At 39.3% G+C, this 23,834-nt stretch overlaps 1 protein-coding gene across 1 annotated transcript; it reads right to left on the reverse strand.

Annotated features, from left to right (window-relative positions):
- Positions 1-18,890: 18,890 nt before the first annotated feature.
- LOC136850492 (octapeptide-repeat protein T2-like) lies at positions 18,891-19,454 on the reverse strand. The gene has a single exon (XM_067124063.1). It carries the CDS (start codon positions 19,452-19,454, stop codon positions 18,891-18,893), a length of 564 nt encoding a protein of 187 aa, XP_066980164.1.
- Positions 19,455-23,834: the final 4,380 nt, after the last annotated feature.

The raw sequence follows: 23,834 nt of genomic DNA on the forward strand, positions 1-23,834 counted from the left end.
ATTTTATATTTTATATACCTTAGTTTAATTCATCACAGAATCATTAGATTTTTTTTAGCTACCCTTGTTATCTTTTAGATTCGTTATTCTCTTACCTTTCGGTGTTCCACTAGAGCAAATCTCCTCTCTCTCTCTCTCTCTCTCTCTCTCTCTCTCTCTCTCTCTCTCTCTCTCTCTCTCTCTCTCTCTCTCTCATTTATATCAGCTATCCAAAGGCTGTTTTATATTCATTTTAAATTTTATATACCATAGTTTAATTCATCACAGAATCATTAGATTTTTTTTAGCTTCCCTTGTTATCTTTTAGATTCGTTATTCTCTGTTACCTTTCTTTTCCCTTTTGTTTTTTTGCTGACCTCCTCTGTCCGATGCTTCATTTCGCGAGGATTTCTTTTTATCCCTTTTTTGGTTTATTTAGCCGGGGAACATTTTTCGTCCCCGAGTTTTTATCGTGCTGTTATTTTTCCTTTCATTTTTTGGAGGGGGGCCCAGGCAAAGAGAGAGAGAGAGAGAGAGAGAGAGATAGAGAGAGATAGAGGATTAACATCGCTCGTTAATTATTTGCGCAGAAAACTGTGCCCTAGTGCCCAGTTGTTGTTGGGAATATTTTCGGCGGAGAGAATAACACTTGGGTTTGAAAACTGAATACAGATTTTTTTTTTAAATTGCATTTTCTATTTTCTTTTGTATTTCTCATCACGAAACTTATGCTGATATTTTTTAGTCGGCTAATTTCTCATTAACAAGGTCTTTTTGTAGTGTCCAGGACATTATCATCATATAAGTTATACTTCGAACAAATGCTTCATAAGTTGATCATCCACAAACGGTCGAGTTTTCAAAGGCTTAGACATGTATTTAAGATACTAAATACCTTTATTTCTGTATTAGTCTGCTGATATTCATTGGTAGAAATACCAGTTAGCGAAGCAGTCCAATTGTACCATTCTTTGCTCACTAGTGTTAGAAAATAATTTTTTATGTATCTTTATTAAATGGTGATAAACTTGGTATAAAATAAAAATTTCTTTAGGCCAAGTAATTACCGAGGAGAGAGAGAGAGAGAGAGAGAGAGAGAGAGAGAGAGAGAGAGAGAGAGAGAAGAGAAACCGGGCAAGAATAGTTCACTCAATATGATTGTTTATCAATAAAGCGTTCTCCCCGTAGACTGGGTAGTGCCAAAGTGCACCTCATGCGGTGCACTGTAGGCATTTCTTTGTATTTCTTTGCAGCATGCCTTCGGCCCCTAGCTGCAACCCCTTTCGTTCCTTTTACTGTACCTCCTTTCATATTCTCTCTCTTCCATCTTACTTTCCACCCTCTCCTACCAATTGATTCGTAGTGCAACTGCTTTGAGGTTTTCCTCCTGTTACGCCTTTCAAACCTTTTTACTGTCAATTTCCGTTTCAGCGCTGAATGACCTCATAGGTCCCGGTGCTTGGCCTTTGGCCTAAATTCTATATTCAGTTTCATTCAGTTCAGTTGAAGCGTTCTGTTATGAACTACATCTATCAATGTACACTTTATTTGGTAATAGAACATTATTAAGGGAACAGAAGTTTACTTAGCGCGGTTAAAGGCAGGTTGCACGACTTTCAGCTGGTCATTTTGCGTTAAGAATAAATGACGTAATTCCGTAATTATGTAATTACATAAGAAATTTTTCATATCTACACACATGTTTTGTGACGTGACTGCGATGATACGCAATTTTTTTTTACATGTTTATGTTAATTGTTGGTTATTTATTTAATGCTGCGAGGATACTTAAGCCTTTAATAGCTGTAGAAACGGCGTAATTCGCGTAAATAAGATTTAATGCCATCACTAAGAAGTCTTCCGTCCAGTATCGATATGCAGAACAATGCTTTAAACATTACTGACGTTCTCATTTGCATAAACAAAATGCTTTGTAGTAGAGCTTATCTTCTCATTGTCTGTGTTGATTTTGACGATTTTTTTCACCACTACAACAAATGAGTTGCGTGATGCCTATAGCGGGTGACGAGACCGTTCTTGGAGATTTCTTGAGTCACAAAGGTCGTCATTTGTTGATTGTGGCAATAAATGACTTTTCAATAGACACCTCTTTGGGTTTGTTGATCACACAGTGTAGTTCCTGCTGGAGGTATTTTCTCAGAGACGTTCTCCTTGATAAATAAGAGTCCTTGTGTTTTTAAGGTCAGTATTTTTACTTGCACTGTCATACTTGCTCATATGTTATAAAAAGAGGAGGATGAAGAAAGTGCTATTGGGGGTAATTTGAGCACCAAAGGGACATTGACAATAGATATACGTGACTTTACAACAGATCATTCCCGTCTCTCTCTCTCTCTCTCTCTCTCTCTCTCTCTCTCTCTCTCTCTCTCTCTCTCTCTCTCTCTCTCTCTCTAAAACAGCTAGTCGAATTATTCCTTTCAGGAAAGCATTCTACATTTCACAGGCAATTTTCTTTCAATAATTACGATATTTTTTTATTTTAGCAGCGGTGCGATATTCCTGGTAGATGAACTAAGATGATAATTTCCTGAATTAAAAAAATTAATATTCATTTCATGGAGAAAGTGGATTTTAACTCTGGTTCATCAGGTAATGGAAACTCGAGGCAGGATTTCTGTTTCGCATTAAGGAAGCAGGTTCACGCTCCTCCGAGTTCATCCGGGTTCATTTATTCCAGGGAAATTCTTCATTTGTTTATTTTGTCGAGTGATTTCCTGTAAGGTTATCAATTCCTAACATTTTTCCTTCTATTTTGTATAAACTTAAAAATGTACGTTCATGAAGATTTTTACAAAATCATATTATTCGCAATCGAGAGGTGTATCTTGCTGATAGCCAGGCCATTAATAATTAATTCCAAGGAAGCAATCGTAATTCACATTTTATCATTTAAGATCTTTTTTTTCTGTCCCCCTGCGTTTAAAAATGAAGGTCTCATGCACGCACGAACATCCACATGCATGCATAACTTTTTCGAAATGGGGTGGAGATTTTAATCAACTCTTTTTTTTGAAAAAGTTTTTTTTTTTTTTTACCAGGATCCCCTCACACGTGTAGAAAACACAACATTCAGACTTTTCGAAATTCCCACAACAAATCAGAATACACTTCGATATTTTTTGAGAGTGGATTTAGTTTGCTTCATGTGAGTCTAATTTCGTGTATTTTACTGTATTTTAGTACTACATGGCAAGGTTCATTCTTTATAATGAAAATTAGTTGGTAATTATAGGTTACTATCGAAAGGCACGCAGGACGGCAGTTGAAGGACTCCCTGTTTAAAGGGGCTGCCAATCGTGAGCTGGGTCCTTCGTCTTAAGGGCTTCTCTTCGGGTGTTTCATTGACCTTATACACTTCAAAGTTGCAATACCTATGGTCATCATCGCCATTAATAAATAATGTGGCCTCAAGGGGATAACACACATAACATTTCCAAGAAATTGACAAAATGGTAAAAATAAATTGGTGATACCTTATGAATTTTCAAGAAAACCAGCTTCCTCCACAACTTCCAAATTTCCTCTCCGAGATCCCAGGAAAGACGATAATTACCCACCTCATCAATGAACTATGAGAAGAAACGATTTCTCAAGTTCCCAAGGTTGGGGCACTGAACCAGCTTAAAGTGCTACACTGAGACTGGTGGCAATAATACGAAATACACTTTCCCCTGAATGAATTCTTGGCATAGGAGAATTTTGATGCAAACAAAGTGATGAGAGTACAATACAAAAAAAAAAAAAAAATCTGGAAGACAGAAATTGAAATTGCAATGATTTTCTTATCAGATCTTCAAAGGAATCCTGCCTTCCTCTTCTGGAGAGGACACTCCCCTTCAAGGTTGCCCTCAAAGAACTGGCCTCCCTAAGGAGCCTTTGGCCCTCACCCTTGGGGCCCTCACCAAACCTGCTTCCCCAGCCTGGCAGGATACTTGCCTTCCCCCGAGGAAGCAGTCTTTGGGTCAGACCCTTCCTTTCAAGGCTGCCCTCAAGAGACTGGCAAGCCTTGCGGGGCTTTCGGGCCTCATCCTTGAAGTTCTTGGGCCATTTCCAGGCCCACTTCCCCAGCTTGGCAGGATACCTGCCTTCCTCCTAGGAAGAAGCCTCTGGGTCGGACCCTTCGGGGCTTTTGGGCCTCAGTCTTGAAGTTCTTGGGCCATCTCCAGGCCTGCTTCCCCACCCTGGCAGTACCTGCCTTCCTCTGAGGAAGAAGCCTCTGGGTCGGACCCTTCACTTCAAGGCTGCCCTCAAGAGACTTGTGAGCCTTGGGGCTTTCGGGCCTCATCCTTGAAGTTCTAGGGCCCTGCCTAGGCCCACTTCTCCAGCCTGGCAGGGGATACCTGCCTTCCTCCGAGGAAGCAGCCTCTGGGTCGGACCCTTCACTTTAAGGCTGCCCTCAAGAGACTTTCGAGCCTTTGGGGCTTTTGAGCCTCAACCTCGAAGTTCTTGGGCCCTCTCCAGGCCTGCTTCCCTGGCGTGGCAGGAATACCTGCCTTCCTCCGAGGAAGAAGCCTTTGGTCGGTCCCTCCCCTTCAGGGCTGCCCTCAAGAGACTGGCAAATCTAGAGGGTTTTTGGGCCTCACCCTTGAAGTTTTTGGGCCCTCTCCAGGCCCGCTTCCCCAGCCTGGCAGGATACCTGCTTTCCTCCGAGGAAGCAGCCTCTGGGTCGGACCCTTCACTTCAAGGCTGCCCTCAAGAGACTGTCGAGCCTTTGGGGCTTTTGAGCCTCAACCTCTTCTTGGGCCCTCTCCAGGCCCGCTCCCCAGCCTGGCAGGATACCTGCCTTCCTCCGAGGAAGCAGCCTCTGGGTCGAACCCTTCCTTTCAAGGTTGCCCACAAGAGACTGGGCGAGCCTTTGGGGCTTTTGGGCCTCTTGCTTGAAGTTCTTGAGCCTTCTCCAGGCCTGCTTCCCAGCCTGGCAGGATACCTGCCTTCCTCCGAGGAAGCAGCCTCTGGGTCGGACCCTTCCTTTCAAGGTTGCCCACAAGAGACGCGAGCCTTTGGGGCTTTTGGGCCTCTTGCTTGAAGTTCTTGATCCTTCTCCAGGCCCGCTTCCCCAGCCTGGCAGGATACCTGCCTTCCTCCGAGGAACCAGCCTCTGGGTCGGACCCTTCCCTTCCAGGCTGCCCACAAGAGACACAAGCCTTTGGGGCTTTTGGGCCTCTTCCTTGAAGTTCTTGAGCCCTCTCCAGGTCCGCTTCCCCAGCCTGGCAGGATACCTGCCTTCCTCCGAGGAAGCAGCCTCTGGGTCGGACCCTTCCCTCCAAGGCTGCCCACAAGAGATGCAAGGCTTGGGAGCTTTTGGGCCTCTTCCTTGAAGTTCTTGAGCCTTCCCCAGGCCCGCTTCCCCAGCCTGGCAGGATACCTTTCCTCCGAGGAAGCAGCCTCTGGGTCGGACCCTTCCCTTCAAGGCTGCCCTCAAGAGACTTGTGAGCCTTGGGGCTTTCTTGGCCTCATCCTTGAAGTTCTAGGGCCCTGCCTAGCCCACTTCTCCAGCCTGGCAGGGGATACCTGCCTTCCTCCGAGGAAGCAGCCTCTGGGTCGGACCCTTCACTTTAAGGCTGCCCTCAAGAGACTTTCGAGCCTTTGGGGCTTTTGAGCCTCAACCTCGAAGTTCTTGGGCCCTCTCCAGGCCTGCTTCCCTGGCGTGGCAGGAATACCTGCCTTCCTCCGAGGAAGAAGCCTTTGGTCGGTCCCTCCCCTTCAGGGCTGCCCTCAAGAGACTGGCAAATCTAGAGGGTTTTTGGGCCTCACCCTTGAAGTTTTTGGGCCCTCTCCAGGCCCGCTTCCCCAGCCTGGCAGGATACCTGCTTTCCTCCGAGGAAGCAGCCTCTGGGTCGGACCCTTCACTTCAAGGCTGCCCTCAAGAGACTGTCGAGCCTTTGGGGCTTTTGAGCCTCAACCTCGAAGTTCTTGGGCCCTCTCCAGGCCCGCTTCCCCAGCCTGGCAGGATACCTGCCTTCCTCCGAGGAAGCAGCCTCTGGGTCGAACCCTTCCTTTCAAGGTTGCCCACAAGAGACGCGAGCCTTTGGGGCTTTTGGGCCTCTTGCTTGAAGTTCTTGAGCCTTCTCCAGGCCTGCTTCCCCAGCCTGGCAGGATACCTGCCTTCCTCCGAGGAAGCAGCCTCTGGGTCGGACCCTTCCTTTCAAGGTTGCCCACAAGAGACCCTTTGGGGCTTTTGGGCCTCTTGCTTGAAGTTCTTGATCCTTCTCCAGGCCCGCTTCCCAGCCTGGCAGGATACCTGCCTTCCTCCGAGGAACCAGCCTCTGGGTCGGACCCTTCCCTTCCAGGCTGCCCACAAGAGACACAAGCCTTTGGGGCTTTTGGGCCTCTTCCTTCCTGAAGTTCTTGAGCCCTCTCCAGGTCCGCTTCCCCAGCCTGGCAGGATACCTGCCTTCCTCCGGGAAGCAGCCTCTGGGTCGGACCCTTCCCTCCAAGGCTGCCCACAAGAGATGCAAGGCTTGGGAGCTTTTGGGCCTCTTCCTTGAAGTTCTTGAGCCTTCCCCAGGCCCGCTTCCCCAGCCTGGCAGGATACCTGCCTTCCTCCGAGGAAGCAGCCTCTGGGTCGGACCCTTCCCTTCAAGGCTGCCCTCAAGAGACTGTCGAGCCTTGAGGGCTTCTGGGCCTCATCCTTGATGTTCTTGTGTCCTCTCCCGGCCCGCTTCCCATGCCTGGCAGGATACTTTCACCATACTCTTTGCTTTCTCTTACCCAGGTTTTCAAATATGACACTTGCACTCTCTGAGGCATTCATGACGATTTGAAGCATCTCGGAGATTGTTCCTGGAGACTTCGGAGTTCGGCGCATGCGCGAATGACATTTCCTTCTCTTTCTTATTTCGAGCGAAGAACTGCTCCAAGTGGTAATTTTGGGCATCCTAAATCTCCTCTCAATCAGCTTAGAAGACTCCTCAAGTTTTCTTCCTTTTATTTCGTATCAGTTCTTCAGTTCCTCCAAGCCACTGTCTTCCTCTCTTCTTGATTATTTCCTTCCTTATTTCGAATGAAGAACTTGCGTCCATAAGTGACGATGCAACTGTAGAGCTGCTGAATAAATCCACATAATCGCAGAAAGCAGGAACCTCGACTCCATACTGCTCCGCGAAGTAGTCCATATTTTCATCAGTAACAATTGTAGACTGAAGTTATCTACCATTCTCCTGGTGTCCTATTCCTTCTGGAGTTTTCGCGCTGTACTCATGCACCATTGGCATTTCTCTCGTCCTCTCAGGAGCTGAAGACTACCAGGCGACAGTGATTCTTCCTCGCAGCGGATGATACGAAATTTCTTGAAAGCTTTATTGCCACGAAAATATCAGTATTTAAAAAAAAAACGAAATATAAATTTTGCGAAAAATCATCATCGTAACATTTTCTCTCGACGTCGGGAGATATATAAATTAATATTTCTTTCTTTTTTTCAAATACTGATATTTTCGTGGCAATAAATCTTTCAAGAAAATTTCATATCATCTGCTGCTAGAAAGAATCATTGTCGCCTGGTAGTCTCCAGCTCCTGAAAGGACGAGAGGAATGCCAGTGGCGCATGCGTATAGCGCGATAACACCAGAGGGAAAAGTAAATCGGGATAATAGCAAATAACTTCAGTCCACAAATGTTTATTGATTTATATATATACATACATATATATATATATATATATATATATATATATATATATATATATATATATATATATATATACACACATACATACATACATACATACATACATACATACATACATACATACATTAGATAGTGACCCATCATGGGTTTTTTAACCCGGTATGTATCCATCTTTGCGGCGTGTTTATTACAAGCCCGTTGGGGATGACCGTAAAAAACATAAACAAAAGACTGTAAATATCATAAAGATAATGACCCCCAAGAAATACTAGACCTAGATAACGACCCCCGAAAATCATTGGGGATCACTATCTAGGAAAGATCCCAGGAATCTGAAAGTGATTGCAAGAGGAGAAAGATGAGAGTAAGAATTAGCAAGAGCAAAGTTATGAGGGAAAGGTGAAAACAGGAAGACGGCAAATTGAACTTTGACATGGATGGTGGGGCTAATGAAAGCAGCTGACATTTAGCTGTTTTTGTGCTAAATTTAGCGGACGGTGGTAGGTTGCGAGAAGTGTAAGCTAAGGAATATGGAAAGCAAGGAAGCTAGCAGCTTGTGAGCATAAGATTGGGAGGAGACTTGGAGTGTCTATGGAAGCCAAAAAGTAAGGACTGTTGAGCCATTTTCCCTTTATGGAAGTGATGTGTCTGTTGAATGTGAATGAAAAAATATGACACAGATGAGGTGATTTTCTTGAGCAGTATACGTCTCGTAAGTCGTGCAGACAGACGTAAAGGAAGCATTAAGTACTTTACTGTAGGTGAAAACATAATTCAGAGTATTTTGAAATGGTTCGGTCACGCGGAAAGGATGGAAGACAGAATCTATGATTCGGAAGTGTCATGGGGTAGGAGGAGGAGATGGAGAGAGAGAGAGAGAGAGAGAGAGAGAGAGAGAGAGAGAGAGAGAGAGAGAGAGAGAGCGGGACCTCGTTTGCTGTAGATAAATGAAGTGGAAGAACTCGTAATTTCCTTCCTTATTTTATGTCTACTTTTTTATCCTGATCCTCTAACCGATTCTTCTACCTCATTCTACAGAGATAAATAGACATGTTTTATTTTCAATTTTTTACTTTTTCCTCAGCTTTATTTTCTTTACTTTTGTAATCTACAATGGTTAGGGACCATTCCTAATGAAAAATGATCGCTAATGGATTCATTCTAACTTTTGAAACTGCACTTAATTTAATACACATGTTTCGTGCTTGTTTAATCAGTGGAATTAAGGAATGGGTAAAAGTTCTGTGGTTTTTGGGAGAGGAAAATCTGTGCCCTTTAAGTAAATCATGGGACGACCTTTGCGTTTTGGAAAATTAAAATTCGCCACCGTCCCTTGGGTATATACATCCCAGTGATGAAAATTGTGTGGATCAGTTGTGGGTTAGCATATGCATTTATTTTATTTAAGTATATTCATACATTAGTTAGCTTTCGAAAATTGTGTAAAAACATGTTTATCATTAAAAACAAGATATTTCACTTATATATATATATATATATATATATATATATATATATATATATATATTAAGGTGCGTCATGTTGTTTTTTCCGTCAGAATTTTTTTAACAAATCTTTTTTCCATGAAGAGTGCCTAATTAGAGATTCTACCTTTTAGAGATTAAATTCCGTAACACCCAACACTTCCTCTAAAGTTATATACATCACTTCCTGAAAGAATAGACAAATCTGAATCAAAATATGACAGGAGCTACAAAGCCTATCAGATAATAATGGAAAACGAAAAGTCATTTGTTTTGTGGATTCTAAACCCTTAAAGGAAAGGAGAGAAAGAAAAATTTTTAACTGTGGCTCAACTCAAGAAGTGGATTAGGAAAATGGTTCATAAGGAAACGAAGCAATAGGTTCGTAATCCCGAGGAGGTTTGATAAGAAAGAACCGATTTTTATTGAGGCTGGAACTGAATCAAACCAGGTAGAGGAAATGGTTTAGAGCAGGCCGGCTGAGGGAATGGCATTGTGAACATTGGAAGGCTGGCCAGAAAACCATTAGTCCTACATAAATAACGGAGAGAGAGAGAGAGAGAGAGAGAGAGAGAGAGAGAGAGAGATTTGATATTTTCCGTCTAGCATGCCTTGTTATAACTTTTAACGAGAGGGAGAGAGAGAGAGATTTGTTATTCTCCTTTTGCCATTCCTTTTTATATCTTTTAACACACACAAAGAGAGAGAGAGAGAGAGAGAGAGAGAGAGAGAGAGAGAGAGAGAGAGAGTTGTTGTTGTCCATTTATCAATCCTTGTTATGAATTTTAACGAGAGAGAGAGAGAGAGAGAGAGAGAGAGAGAGAGAGAGAGAGAGAGAGAATGAATGTTATTCTCCATTTGGCATTCCATTTTATATCTTTTAACACACACACACAGACAGAGAGAGAGAGAGAGAGAGAGAGAGAGTTATGGTCTAATTATCAATCCTTGTTATAAATTTTAACAAGAGATAGAGAGAGAGAGACTTGTTATTTGCCCATTTATCAGTCCTTGTTATAAATTTTAACAGAAGAGAGAGAGAGAGAGAGAGAGAGAGAGAGAGAGAGAGAGAGAGAGAGAGAGAGAGAGAAAATGTTATTCTCCATTTAGCATCCCTCCTAATTCTTCTTACAAGAAAAATATAGTTTTTTATGGCCATTTTCTTAATTGCTTCCAGTCTCTTGTTCCCTTTTCTTTCGTCTCTTAATCCGACATACTACGTCGTATGTCATCTTTCTTGATAGCTGCCCTCGCTCCCACTTCATTGCTTATTACGTGTCGTAAACTTTTGGATACTTGCTCACTTCTTCCTACACTCTCTTTGTAGTCTGTTTTCAATCAGACGCCAGCAGACTGTTTAATGGCTGGAAGAAAGGTATATAGTCATATTTTATGCTAAATGTTTCCGTGTGTGCTCACAGTTGGCCATCAGTTTGCGAAGAGGAACAGCAAGCAGAGGAAGTGATTGTAAACAGCCATTGCTCTTCAAAAATTCGAAAGCTTCCCAAAACAAAATGTCAGCCATGTTGATTATTGATTGTGTAGACTCTGGTTTTCGGAAATTCTTAATTCCGCTTGAATGTTTCGATTTTATTTGGAAATTAACTCTCTCTCTCTCTCTCTCTCTCTCTCTCTCTCTCTCTCTCTCTCTCTCTCTCTCTCTCTCTCTCTCTCTCTCTCCGGTTATTGACTGTGTGGACTCAGGTTTTCAGAAATTCTTAATTCCGCTTAAATGTTTCGATTTTATTTGAAAATTAACTCTCTCTCTCTCTCTCTCTCTCTCTCTCTCTCTAACGTGGATATCATATTTCGTCCGCGTGGGGGAGCAGTGCCGTCAGTGCGCCTCACGCGGCTGGTTGTAGGCATTACTTGAGGTTCTTTGCAGCGTCCCTTCGGCCGGTAGCTGCAACCCCTTTCATTCCTTTTACTGTACCTCCGTTCATTGCAATGCATATCTCAGTATTTAGATTCATTCGTGGACAACATATAGTAATTGAAGTGAAATCCCTAATAGTTTCTCCCATATTTTAACGAAGTTTTGAGTGCTTTCTGTTATGTCCTATACATTTTATTGTTTGGCAATTTTAAATAGTATTTTTTTCCGTATATTCAGAAAAGAAGGATGATGATCACCTGGCATTTTTTTAAGAAGGAAGACAAAGAATTTTTCTGGTATCATTCAATTCTTATATCGTAGAAGAAAGTATTAAGTATTTTTATTCAGAATTTGCAGTATATCTATTAAGCGATTGTATGAGATCAGAAGTGCTCAATTTACTTTTGTTCACATTTGCATACATTTTTGTCCTACAAAGTTTATCACGACTAAAATATATCTAGCGAAATTCGCATTCACATGTTTAAAATATGTTGTTATGCTTATAATCCCATGGCTTTGTACATATAAATATTCCATTCCTTTGTCCGGCACTGGCAAGGGGATTAGGTCCTTCTGAAATCTCCTTTGGCAAATCCTCCTCCTCTTTCTCTTCATTAATCTTATATTGCTGGAAGGGTTTGGACGGAGAGGGATGAAGAAAGATTACTCTCTCTCTCTCTCTCTCTCTCTCTCTCTCTCTCTCTCTCTCTCTCTCTCTCTCTCTCTAGTCTACCACTTACATTCCTCTCCTTTTTTATTTTAAGTGGATCTTTCCCTTTTAACACTCGTTGTTCCACTTACATTATTCGCCTTTATTTTATATGGAGCTTTCCCTTTTATACTTTTCTGTAAAAGAAAACTATTGCGCCGGCTTTGTCTGTCCGTCCGCACTTTATTCTGTCCGCACTTTTTCTGTCCGCCATCAGATCTTAAAAATTACTGAGGCCAGAGGGCTGCAAATTGGTATGTTGGTCATCCACCCTCCAGTCATCGAACATACCAAATTGCATCCCCTAGTTTCAGTAGTTTTTATTTAATTAAAGATTAAAGTTTAGCCATAACCGTGCTTCTGGCGACGATATAGGATAGGCCACCACCGGTCTGCGGTTAAAGTTGCATGGGCTGCGGCTCATACAGCATTACACCGAGACCACCAAAAGATAGATCTTTTTCCGGTGGCCTTGATTATACGCTGTAGCGGCTGTAGAGAAAACTCCATTGCGCCGAAGAAACTCATCGTGTCCACTGCTTCCATCAGCTAAATTAGAAGTAAAGACTTGAGACCAGTAACTGAAATACCTTTAATTGCATTAGCGACCTCACTGCTATTCTCAGTCATTTAACATTTTTGTTTTGTTTACTGCATTCGTAGCTGACGTTTTAGACGATGGGACACGGTTGCGACCCAGTGCTAATCTCATACTAATATTTCCCTACTGGTCTCGAATGGTGAGAAAGTATAAATATTATATTCCAGAATTATTTTGACAGCTTAAATCCCCTGTTATTTAGAGATTTACAATGATTTAAGTAGGGTAATCCTAGAATATGAAAATAATTCTGGATGGGATGTGAAACTGGACATTGATCTAGATATTGCAAGTTTGAATTTTAAATGGAAAATTAGGTCGGTATGGTAGCAGTTTTTCAATTTAAAAAGCGATGCGAATAATTGCGATGGAACTCTACACACACACACATACACAATTACTCTTACACGTGTATACCTGCTTACAAATAGGGACTAGGCAGGGGGTGTTTTGAGTAAAATGAACGGTGAAAAAGGTATTTCTGGCTTTTAATAGCTACATTAATTCTTTCATTTGAAAATTTAGATTACAGTTTCATGATACAGCGTTTACTCACTTTATTTCACATTGCTTCGTACAGTTTATTTAAATTGCCGTCTCTTCGTCATTATGAAATGTACGCAGTATCTACTCACGTACAAATATGTGGAGAAGTATTCGTTAGAAAATGAATTTTACTGGTAAAATATTATTTCTTTTACCTTTCAATATGTATGATACTCGTGTGAATGAGGACAGAACGTAATTAAACAAGTAAAAAATGCGCCGAAGTTTCTTAGGCGCAATCGAGTTTTCTGTACAGCCGCTAGAACGTATATAATCAAGGCCAACTGAAAATAGATCTACCTTTCGGTGGTTTCGGTATAATGCTGTATGAGCCGCGGGCCATGAAACTTTAACCACGGCCCGGTGGTGGCGTGTCCTATTTCGTTGCCAGAAGCGCGATTATAGCTAACTTTAACCTTAAATAAAATAAAAATTACTGAGGCTAGAGGGCTGCAATTTGGTATGTTTGATGATTGGAGGGTGGATGATCGACAGAACAATTTCCAGCTTTCTAGCCTTAGCAGTTTTTAAGATCAGAGGGCGGACAGAAAAAAAGTGCTGACAGAATAAAGTGCGGACGGACAGACAAAACCGGCGCAACAGTTTTCTTTTACAGAAAACTAAAAAGACAGCATTAGAACAAGAGTTTGTTATCATGCAGTCGTGGTCGAAGTTTGAAAGTATATATAAGGAAATAAGATACGCGTGGCACACATGGACCAAGGAAATCTTAGTTTTAAATTGACAGACGAACTTTTTTTTTTTTTTAGAATGTTAGAATTATATAGACGTGTGAGTGGCCTGGCATAAAAAAATAGGTTTCATTGAATATTGTATTACGTCTCAATGTGTCTTCAAATGATAAGAAACCAACAAAAACATAAACAAAAGGCGGCAAATCCTCCGATCGGCGACTGGCGGGAACCAGGCCACGGTAGAAGTCTTCAGTTTTACAAAAAAAAAAACCAGTTTTACAAAAAAAAAAAAACTTACAACTGTTCTGGTAAGAGAGGAGCGAAATGTTTTTCCTCTACAAACGAATGTTAAAAGGAAAGCTATAACAAATGCAACATGCCAACCCCTGCCTGACGCTATTTAAGCAAACAAGCGCGGGAGTTCTCGTAAATATTCATATCAAATGTTTGACAAAACGCTTCCTGGTAACAAATATCGTCCCTTTAAATTGAGCATTAACTGTGTTTAATGGGTTAAAAGGCGTATGACGCGCGGATCCCTCCCTCATTTTCGGCTTTCGGTATATATGAAAGATCATTTAATTTTTTTAAATCGATTTTTTTTTTTTTTTTTGTCTGGCCGATTTTTATTTTGGTCTGACCGATTTTTTTTTTTTTTTGGCTTGGCCGATTTCTTTTTTTCTTTCTTTTTTTCTTTCTTTTTGGTCTGACCGATTTTTTTTTTTTTTTGCCTGACCGATTTCTTTTTTTTTTTGTCTGACAGATTTGTTTTTTTTTTTTTCTGACCAATTTTTTTTTTTGGTCTGACCGATTTTTTTATTGTCTGGCGGTTTTTTTTTTTGTCTGAGCAATTTTTTTGTCTGACCGATTTTTTTTGGTATGACGGTTTTTTTTTTTTTGGTCTGACCGATTTTTTTGGTCTGTTCAATTTTTTTTTTTTTGTCTGACCGATTTTTTTCGTCTGCTCGATTATCCAAACCACACCTTCTGAAAAGTAACTTCGGGAATTTTAATTGCGAAAATACGCAGCTTCGGTTAAAACCATCGATCAAAACAGGTACTAATCCGGAGATTAAAAAGAAAAGGTTCCCGAATAAAATGTTTGATTTGAGGCTCCAAAGGGATTTTCCATTTTTCCAGCCGAAAGTATTTACGATGCAATATCCCGAACTAATTTCACTCAAAAGGGAGAGAGAGAAAAAAAGGAGGAAATGAGAATGTTTTAATCAAAAATGCTGGGCGTAGGCAATATGGTGATGTGAAAATAATCATAATGAAAAATAGACGGTAGCTGGATAAATATATTTTATATATTTTTCGGTCATCCGTTTTACTGTATACGATTTTCAGACACCCCTTGAAATTTTCGTCACCTTTCTTGGCTTTTCGTCAAGTTTTGCAGCATGTTGATTATTGGATTAATTTTTTGCAAAATATCCTAGAGATTTTCATGTTTTTTTTCTATTTTTCTTATTTTTTACTAGTTGTATGTATGTTTGTGTTTCAGAGGTTGTGTATGTGCTTTTCAGAGATTGTATATGTGTATTTCAGAGATTGTGTATGTGTGTTTCAGAGACTTGTATATGTGTATTCAGAGATAGTATACGTGTGTTTCAGAGATTGTGTATTTGTGTTTCAAGATTGTGTTTGTGTTTCAGTGATTGTGTACGTGTGTTTCAGTGATTGTGTGCGTGTATTTCAGAGATTGTGCATATGCGTTTCACAGATTGTGTATGCGTATTCCAGAGATTGTATATGTGTTTCAGAGATTTGTGCACAAGGGGTTTTTCCTTGGAGTAACTGGTTGTAAGAAGGATGTGTCAGTGACGGCTATCTTATATTTTACTTGGAAAAAGTGTTATTGGCAAATGAATTCAGTGCTAAGTAAAGGGACGTTCTTGTTTCTGATGTTATTGATCATCAATAACATCTACTGATTCTGTTCAGTCTGTAAAGGAGCAATTTCCTATTTGCCGCAATATTCTGTGACCAGCAAACAGTTGTTCCAGCCATAGGCAGTGCCAGCAAACAGTTGTTCCAGCCATAGGCAGTGCCAGCAAACAGTTATTCCAGCCATAGGCAGTGCCGAAGTCTTAGTTTACTGACACCTTAGGCTACCAGGCTGATGTGCTTGCTTGGATCCATGTAATATCCGGTGTGGGTAAAAACTTCATCACGTATGTCTGTATCTTTCTCTTTAAATATTGTTTGTGATTCGTATTTATATGGCGCAAGTAATGGCTAACCCTTTTTTTGAACCCTTTCAGAAACTTGAGTCGTTTCCACAATAAATGCTGCCCTTATGATATCCTATGTAGGGAGATTGGTTGGCAAGTGGATGTATATTTTTGTATGTAATTGATCATAAAAAACTTTATCTAAGGTTGTTTCTGGTGCAAGTGAAATAGATTGTGTTGTAAATTCAATTGTCTATAGTCCGTGAAACTGCAGCCCCAAGTTACATTTGTACATTTTTGTAAAATATGACTCAAAAAAATGTAATTTACGCCATACTAACTCAAAACAACTTTGATCGTATGGTTTGTGTTTAAAGTAGGGTTGATTTTTTTTACATGTATTTAAGTATATGGAGAAAATCTTATCTTTGGAAAAATTCCTTTGAGATGTTGGGCTCTCAGATGGTATTTGCTCCTGACCTGGTTAGTTATCTAAGCCTTTCTTTGTTTGTTTGTGGCCACAAGGTTCATTTCTCTCTCAGTATTAATCTGTTGCCTGATGCGGCAGGTAGAGAGTGGTTAATTTAGGCTAGGCCTAAGGGTTCCTTAAACTCTATACCCTCGCTGGGTAAAATCACCTCTTGATGCTTACGGGAAGTAATGGTACGCTGAATTTGGGGGAGCCTTCTACCTCTAAATATTTTATGGCGCTCAGATTAAAAACTCAAAAACAGCGTGTGCCCTTCCAATGCTGTGCAGTTTAGAAGTTTTCATCTGTATACTTGTAAAACTTTCTTTAGCAATCTAGTAGCCGTAGTGTTGAAGAGAAGAGCATTTAAACTTTCTTTTGCAATCTAGTAATCGTAAAGTGTTGAAGAGAAGCGCATTTAAACTTTCTTTTGCAATCTAGTAACTGTAAAGTGTTGAAGAGAAGAGCATTTAAATTTTCTTTTCCACTCTTGTACCTGTAAAAGGTTATATACTAGAGCTTTCACAGTGATTCAAAAATTAGTAAGGAAATGGAAAGACGCCATAGAGGGAGATAAGATAAAAATGCTAAGTGCTTCCTTTTCCTCACTTGCAGAAGAATGGGGTCCTTTTTAGTGTCGAGCTTTTAACGCGGGAAGGAGAAAGGGTTTTGCTTGAAACATGAAGAGTAAACGACGGAAATGGGTGAAAGTTAGGGAGATAAAAATTGTAAATGTATGCACGGTTCGTATACTTGTGTATACATAAACATTATTTATGCTGGTCTTGCGAGTGCATTCCGTTCCAAAACCCATACGTCGGAATGTATGTGAATTTGTTATGCTGTTCTTAGTTTTTAGTAAACAGTTGCATATAAATTTGTGTGTATATGTAGCCTACACACGCACACACACATACATATATATATATATATATATATATATATATATATATATATATATATATATATATATATATATATATATATATATATATATATATATATATATATATATATATATATATATATATATATATATATATATATATAAATAGCATTGTGTTATGGAATAAGATTCTCATTTTATTTCCACCCAACATTATTTAAAGTGACACCTGGCAAGGGAAGAAGATTTAACAAGATTCATACAGGTTATTATTTCTTTGTATCTCTTACCACTTCGTCTTGTGTGTCACTGATACACAGTTGCTCATAGAAGTGGAATGCAATTCGTAATTATTATTATTATTATTATTATTATTATTATTATTATTATTATTATTATTATTATTAAAAATTCACAATCTCATGGAAAACAGTTGGGCAATAAAAATCCACAGTTATGTAGTAAATTGTATTATTATGTAATGCAATTATTATTATTATTATTATTATTATTATTATTATTATTATATTTAATAATTATTTCCTTTAATTCAAATTCGATACGGTCACATTTTGAACAATAAGCAAAGGAAACGGTTTACGAATTTGACAAAAATTTTTTTGAAATGTGAAAACATATTTGCAGTAATAATGTCTTGCAGAAAGCATAAAGGCGACCTCTTATTTGCAGTTAATCCTGCATAAAAAAAAAAAACTTATACAAGTATTGTTCAGTTCTTTAACGATAACGTGTGAAGAACTATTGACTTTTTGACTTGAAGACCCTTTCTCAGACGCAGAATTAAAGTTCGTGTTACATAACGCTGGAAGATTCTCTCTCTCTCTCTCTCTCTCTCTCTCTCTCTCTCTCTCTCTCTCTCTCTCTCTCGTTTCAGAACTTTTCCTCTCTCCTTTCTCCCAACACCGTTATTATTAATTCTGGGAACATGGTAATACATTTTTATTTGAAAATGAAATACGTTAGGTTGCGTATGTAGTATATATTAATTTTTTCATTTGTCAACCGAGATTTCTCTCTCTCTCTCTCTCTCTCTCTCTCTCTCTCTCTCTCTCTCTCTCTCTCTCTCTCTCTCTCTCTCTCTCTCATATATATATATATATATATATATATATATATATATATATATATATATATATATATATATATATATATATATATATATATATATATGCATATTATGTACACATATAATAATATATATAAATATATAATATGTATTGTAATACATGCGTGTGTATGTACGTGTTCATATGTATAGATAGACAGCTACATTGATAGAAGCATAATGTAACAGTAAATGAACTACTACTGCTAGACAATTTAAAAAGAAAATAAAAACGAGCCAGAGCTCTCTACTTCACGTGGAATGCGACCCGTAGGAACGAAAAGAAAAACACTGGAGAAAAAAAACACACACCGGATATAAAAAAAAAAAAAAAAAAAACTCGAAAATCCCTCTCAGAGACGAGAATTTTCCCGCTGCGGAATCCAACAACACACCCATCCGCGAGAAGGAATTTATTCATTGGGGACCATCTTTATGGCGTGCCATTCTCCGAGCCCCATCCGCAAGACACCATCGGCGCCAATGGAAGCGGGAGGTGACAGGAATACGGAAGGACGCAGCGAAGAAGCGGCAGTGTCTGAAATAAGCAAATATCGCCGCAGCGAGCCGCGGAAATAAGAAGGCTTCGGGAATGCTCTCTCTCTCTCTCTCTCTCTCTCTCTCTCTCTCTCTCTCTCTCTCTCTCTCTCTCTCTCTCCCGGAAGCTGGGAGCGTTTCAGAGGGCATTTTTATCTCTTCTTGTGTTCTCCTGTGATGACTCGGGATTTGAAGGGGGTAATCACCTGTTCTTTGGTAGTCTTTTCCTCTCTCCCTCCCTTCCCTGGCCTCTCCTCTCTCTCCCCTGGCCTCTCTTCTTCCTCCGTCGCCTCTCCTCTCCCTCCCCAGCTGGCCTCCTCTCCCTCCCTGACCTCTTTTCTCTCCCCTGGCCTCTTCTCCCTCCGTGGCCTCTCCTCTCCATTCCCTGGCATCCTCTCCCTCCCTGACCTCTCTTCTCCCTCCGTGGCCTCTCCTCTCGCTCCCCTGGCCTCTCCTCTCCTCCCCTGACCTCTCTTCTCCCTCCCTGGCCTCTCCTCTCCCTCCCTAGCTGGCCTCCTCTCCCTCCTCTGGCCTCTTTTCTCCCTCCATGGCCTCTTCTCCCATCCCTGGCCTCTCCTCTCCCCCCCTGGCCTCTCCTCCCCCCCTCCTATTCTGGCCTCCTTTCCCTCCCCCCCTGCCTCTCCTTCCCTCCCTAGCTGGCCTCCTTTCCCTCCCCTGGCCTCTTCTCTCCCTCCCCTGGCCTCCTCTACCACCATGGCCTCTCCTCTTTCCCTCCCCGGCTTCCTCTCCCTCCCTGGCCTCCTCTACCTCCCTCCCAGGCACCCCCCCCTCCATATTTTTACTTCTCGTGATCCTCTTATTCGTTGTATTTTCTGTCCTCGTCATAATTACGCTTTTATTTTTCTCCTCGCGATTTTTCACGAGATTTTCACGCAGTGGAAAACCGGAGGTGTTTCCTGATTTCCGGGATAAAATTCACCGGAAATAAAAGAGTCTTTCGACGGTAGATTCTCGTCTGCGCATGCGCTGAAAAATATTTTTTAATCGTCTCTTTGATTCTTTGGGATACATTTTTCACACCAACCATTCATCAACAATATGCCAGGAAGTCTTAACACAACAATAATAATAATAATAATAATAATAATAATAATAATTACTATCATAATAATAATAATAATAATAATAAATAATAATAATAATAATAACAACTCTATAATAAAATAATAATAATAATGAATAAATCGTAAACCACCATCTTTTTTTTTTTTTTAGAACTTCATAAGGAAGGTAAACGAACGCCTTCATTTTCAAGAGAATAATGATTTCTCATTAAAAAGAAACTTCGTTAAAATACTTTCTTGGCTGAAACGATTCTTTCTAGACTTGGATTTTTTTTTTTAATTCATGGGGGCCAGTGGCAACATTATGAATGCGCGGAATACACAGTAGAAGTTTTAATGAAAAGGAGTTATTTACTTTCATCTTGTTAAGTTTGTGGTTCTTAAAGTCATTAATAATAATAATCTCAAAGAGAGTACGTTAGCTTTATGTAGGATAATTATTTTCACGCAATTAACCGTGTATTCGCACTCATCTAAAGTTGCCCCCCCTCTCTCTCTCACTGTTATATATATATATATATATATATATATATATATATATATATATATATATATATATATATATATATATATATATATATATATATATATATATATATATATATACTATATATATATATATATATATTTTCTGTGTGTTGTTTTATATATGTACATACGTATACATATTATAGTGTATGTGTACATGGTTAAGTACATGTGTAAGCATCTGTAAGAACAGCCCTCCAGGAAAACTTATGTATGGTAACAGAGTAGCTGACCCAGGTGTTTAAGGTATATCCGTAGGAGGTAAAGATTCCCCAGGAATGAGCAAGAAGAATAAATTATTCCATTGTAAAAGCAAAATGTTATATAGGAGTGTAAGAATTGACTTCTCTGTATGGCAAGGAAGTTTAGGTGGTGGATGCAATTAAGGAAAGTGAAGTACAAGCTGTTGAACTGAACCGGTTCCATTAAAATATTTGGAGTAAGACGTGTTCAAATAATGAGAAGTGAGAGATGCCTAGGAAATTGGGTAAAAGAGCTTGCATAAGGGTAATTATAGATCAGGATGTCTTTTAGGTGGTTTGGGCATGTGTAGAGAATGGAGACTGATAGCCTGTTGAAAATTCTGCTTAATTAGTAGTCTTGGAAGGACAGTATAGTAGAGAAACCTCTACATCATTGACCATTTCATAAACTTACAGAAAAGGAAATCTTCAGATTTCCATTGTGATGAACAAAACAATAAATACAATTCTGATATTCGTTTAACGTTTGAAACCCTCTGTAAAATCACTTTTGTAATGATTCATTATATATTTGTTATCGCCAGTGGCATTAAATTAACATTCCGATAATGTTTTACTTGATTTTTTGTTTTTGTTTTTGTTTTTGAGATCTTGCGAAATCATCTTGTCAAGGGTCCCTTTATTCATTAGTGACATTCTTCCAGTTCAGAAGAGCTCGATGTCTTCGTCTTACATTGCAATTCATCCTTTTTGCATTCCGTGAAAAGGATTATATCTTGAATGGAATAATTACGATCAGTCTTAATTTTATGCGTCATTATTTTCAATTTGACATTCATATCTTATATTATTTTCAATTTGACGTCCATATCTCATCATAATAATATATTCAGGCTATACATGTAAAGTACAGAAATCGAGAAGAATTTATATCCGTAGGATTTCGAAGGGAAATAAAATATACCTATATATGAACGCCAAGAGTAATGCCTTCTTTATAATCAGTGTGCTCTACAGAATCACGGGCAAATAGCACCAAATTTTGATTATTTTATTTGTACTAAGGCGTGAAAACACGGAAGCACCTACAACTATGCAGTTGAATGCACTTCTTCAGATGCTGTAGAATTACTGGTTTAGATGCATGAACATCCAAGGGATGAAATACATATTATTTTGAAATTGGTTTGGAGGTGACAAGTGCCAGTTGTATTTCTTGTAGTAATGATGAACTGTCTATGAAATTATATTTTATTTATGAAGGCAAAATCATATTTGAAGATTTGGTATGAGCTGTACAAAAAAAAAAAAAACTGACAATCGTGTCCTTTATTCCAGAACTGGAAGCCTCCTCTCTCTCTCTCTCTCTCTCTCTCTCTCTCTCTCTCTCTCTCTCTCTCTCTCTCTCTCTCTCTCTCTCTCTCTCTCTCTCTCAGCCCTTCTCTGAAGTTCAGCTGACCTCGCAAATTATTCACATCCGTAACTTCTAGGAAATCAAATCGACATTTTTACGTATCTGGTAGGTCAGTTTGATTCATTTGTTTATTTTTATTTTCATCTCGCGATTGTCATCAAAATTTTGTTGTTGTTTGTTGTTGTTGTTGTTGTTGTTGTGTGTGTGTGTGTGTGTGTGTGTATTTTTGGGGGGAGGGGAGATGGTGGTGTTGGTGGTGGGAGGGGAGGGGGTAGTAGCCATGTTATTGTCTTATCAAGAAATTGCAAAAATTTCTTGACGAAGCTAACAATAGTAACGAGATTCCGTAAGTTGCCACGAATTGTTATCTATTGTTATCGAGTTTTTCCTTTTTATTAAGTTTCAAGGTTATCCCTCAAAGTTTCACTGATTCTTGTTATAATAAAAAGGAAGTTTGTTCAAACTTTGAAGGAACTCTCACTTGTCATTATTTGATAAAATATCATCTGTTCATTCTCACGTATGAAAAAATTAGCAGTCACTGGCATGTTTTATTGCGTATGAGAAAATTGTTTTAATATCGGTGAGAAAATTAATTATATAGTCAGATTTATTTAAAATATCAGTTTAGACATTTTTTTATGCAAAGTAGCTGAACATATATTTGCACCTGCTAATTAGGTTCAAGCTTAGTTTTGCCCGTGCTCTGTAAAACATATTGCAAATTTTGTACGTTATAATAACTTATTTTAGAATTAGTTTTGTAAAATTTACCGTCCTCATTTGTTGCAACATTATCCTTCTTCGTTGTAAGACGTTCATCAACCATTTAACGGGTATCTAGTGCCCGAGAATATGAGTCTTCAGCTTAAAGGTCCGTTATTTTATTTATTTTTTTGTTTTTACTTTTAGTTTTCTGTAAAAGAAAACTATTGTGCCGGCTTTGTCTGTCCGCAGATCTTAACTACTGAGGATAGAGGGCTGCAAATTGGTATGTTGATCATCCACCCTCCAATCATCAAACATACCAAATTACAGCCCTCTAGCCTCAGTAGTTTCTATTCTATTTAAGGTTAAAGTTAACCACAATCGTGCGTCTGGCAACGATATAGGCCAAGCCACCACCGGGTGGTGGTTTAAAGTTTCATGGGCTGCGGCTCATACAGCATTATACCGAGGCCACCAAAAGATAGATCTATTTTCGGTGGCCTTGATTATACGCTGTACAGAAAACTCGATTGTGCAAAAGAAACTTGGGCGCATTTTTTACTTGTTTTCACTTATCACAACTGGAATAATATCCATGAACATATTGTTCATGACAGTCATTGTCCGTATTAAATTTAATTTATAAGAATTTTTTATTATTATTTTGAATAAGTCTAAATTCATGGAAAGCTGTTACCATATCTGGGGAGTGACTGTTAAAATGTTTCATATCGATATAATAAAGATAAATAACCCTCCTTTGAAATTTTCATTGCACATTTCCTGGTAATTCTGGTGCTGGTAGCTTCACTGAGATTACAAATATTAAATTTTTTGTCGCAGTATCTCGTTACCAAGACCATTATGATTTCCATCACGCTAATGAAATTTGCCATTTTATTTTCTTGGGCTTGAGTCCAATAAGCCTGGATTATGAGTTCATTATACAAACAGCTGACCAAAGGTCGTTTTTAGTCATATTATGTGACATATCTCAACTGATATCGCAGTTTCCTCGATCGCTTTTATTAAATGCATTTAGCATATTTGTGTGTTAATAAAAATGGCGGAATTTGATAACAAAAATGAAGTCCTCATTAAGGACGAACATTATGAGTTGAGAGGTCGATTGACGCAAATCTGTCATGAAACTGAGCA

The sequence above is a fragment of the Macrobrachium rosenbergii genome, chromosome 22 (genome assembly GCF_040412425.1).
Source record: "Macrobrachium rosenbergii isolate ZJJX-2024 chromosome 22, ASM4041242v1, whole genome shotgun sequence".
NCBI lineage: Eukaryota > Metazoa > Arthropoda > Malacostraca > Decapoda > Palaemonidae > Macrobrachium > Macrobrachium rosenbergii.

Coding starts and splice junctions, on each gene's coding strand:
- LOC136850492 (XM_067124063.1), bottom strand. CDS start 19,454: ATGGTGGTAGAGGAGGCCAGGGGAGGGAGAGAAGAGGCCAGGGGAGGG.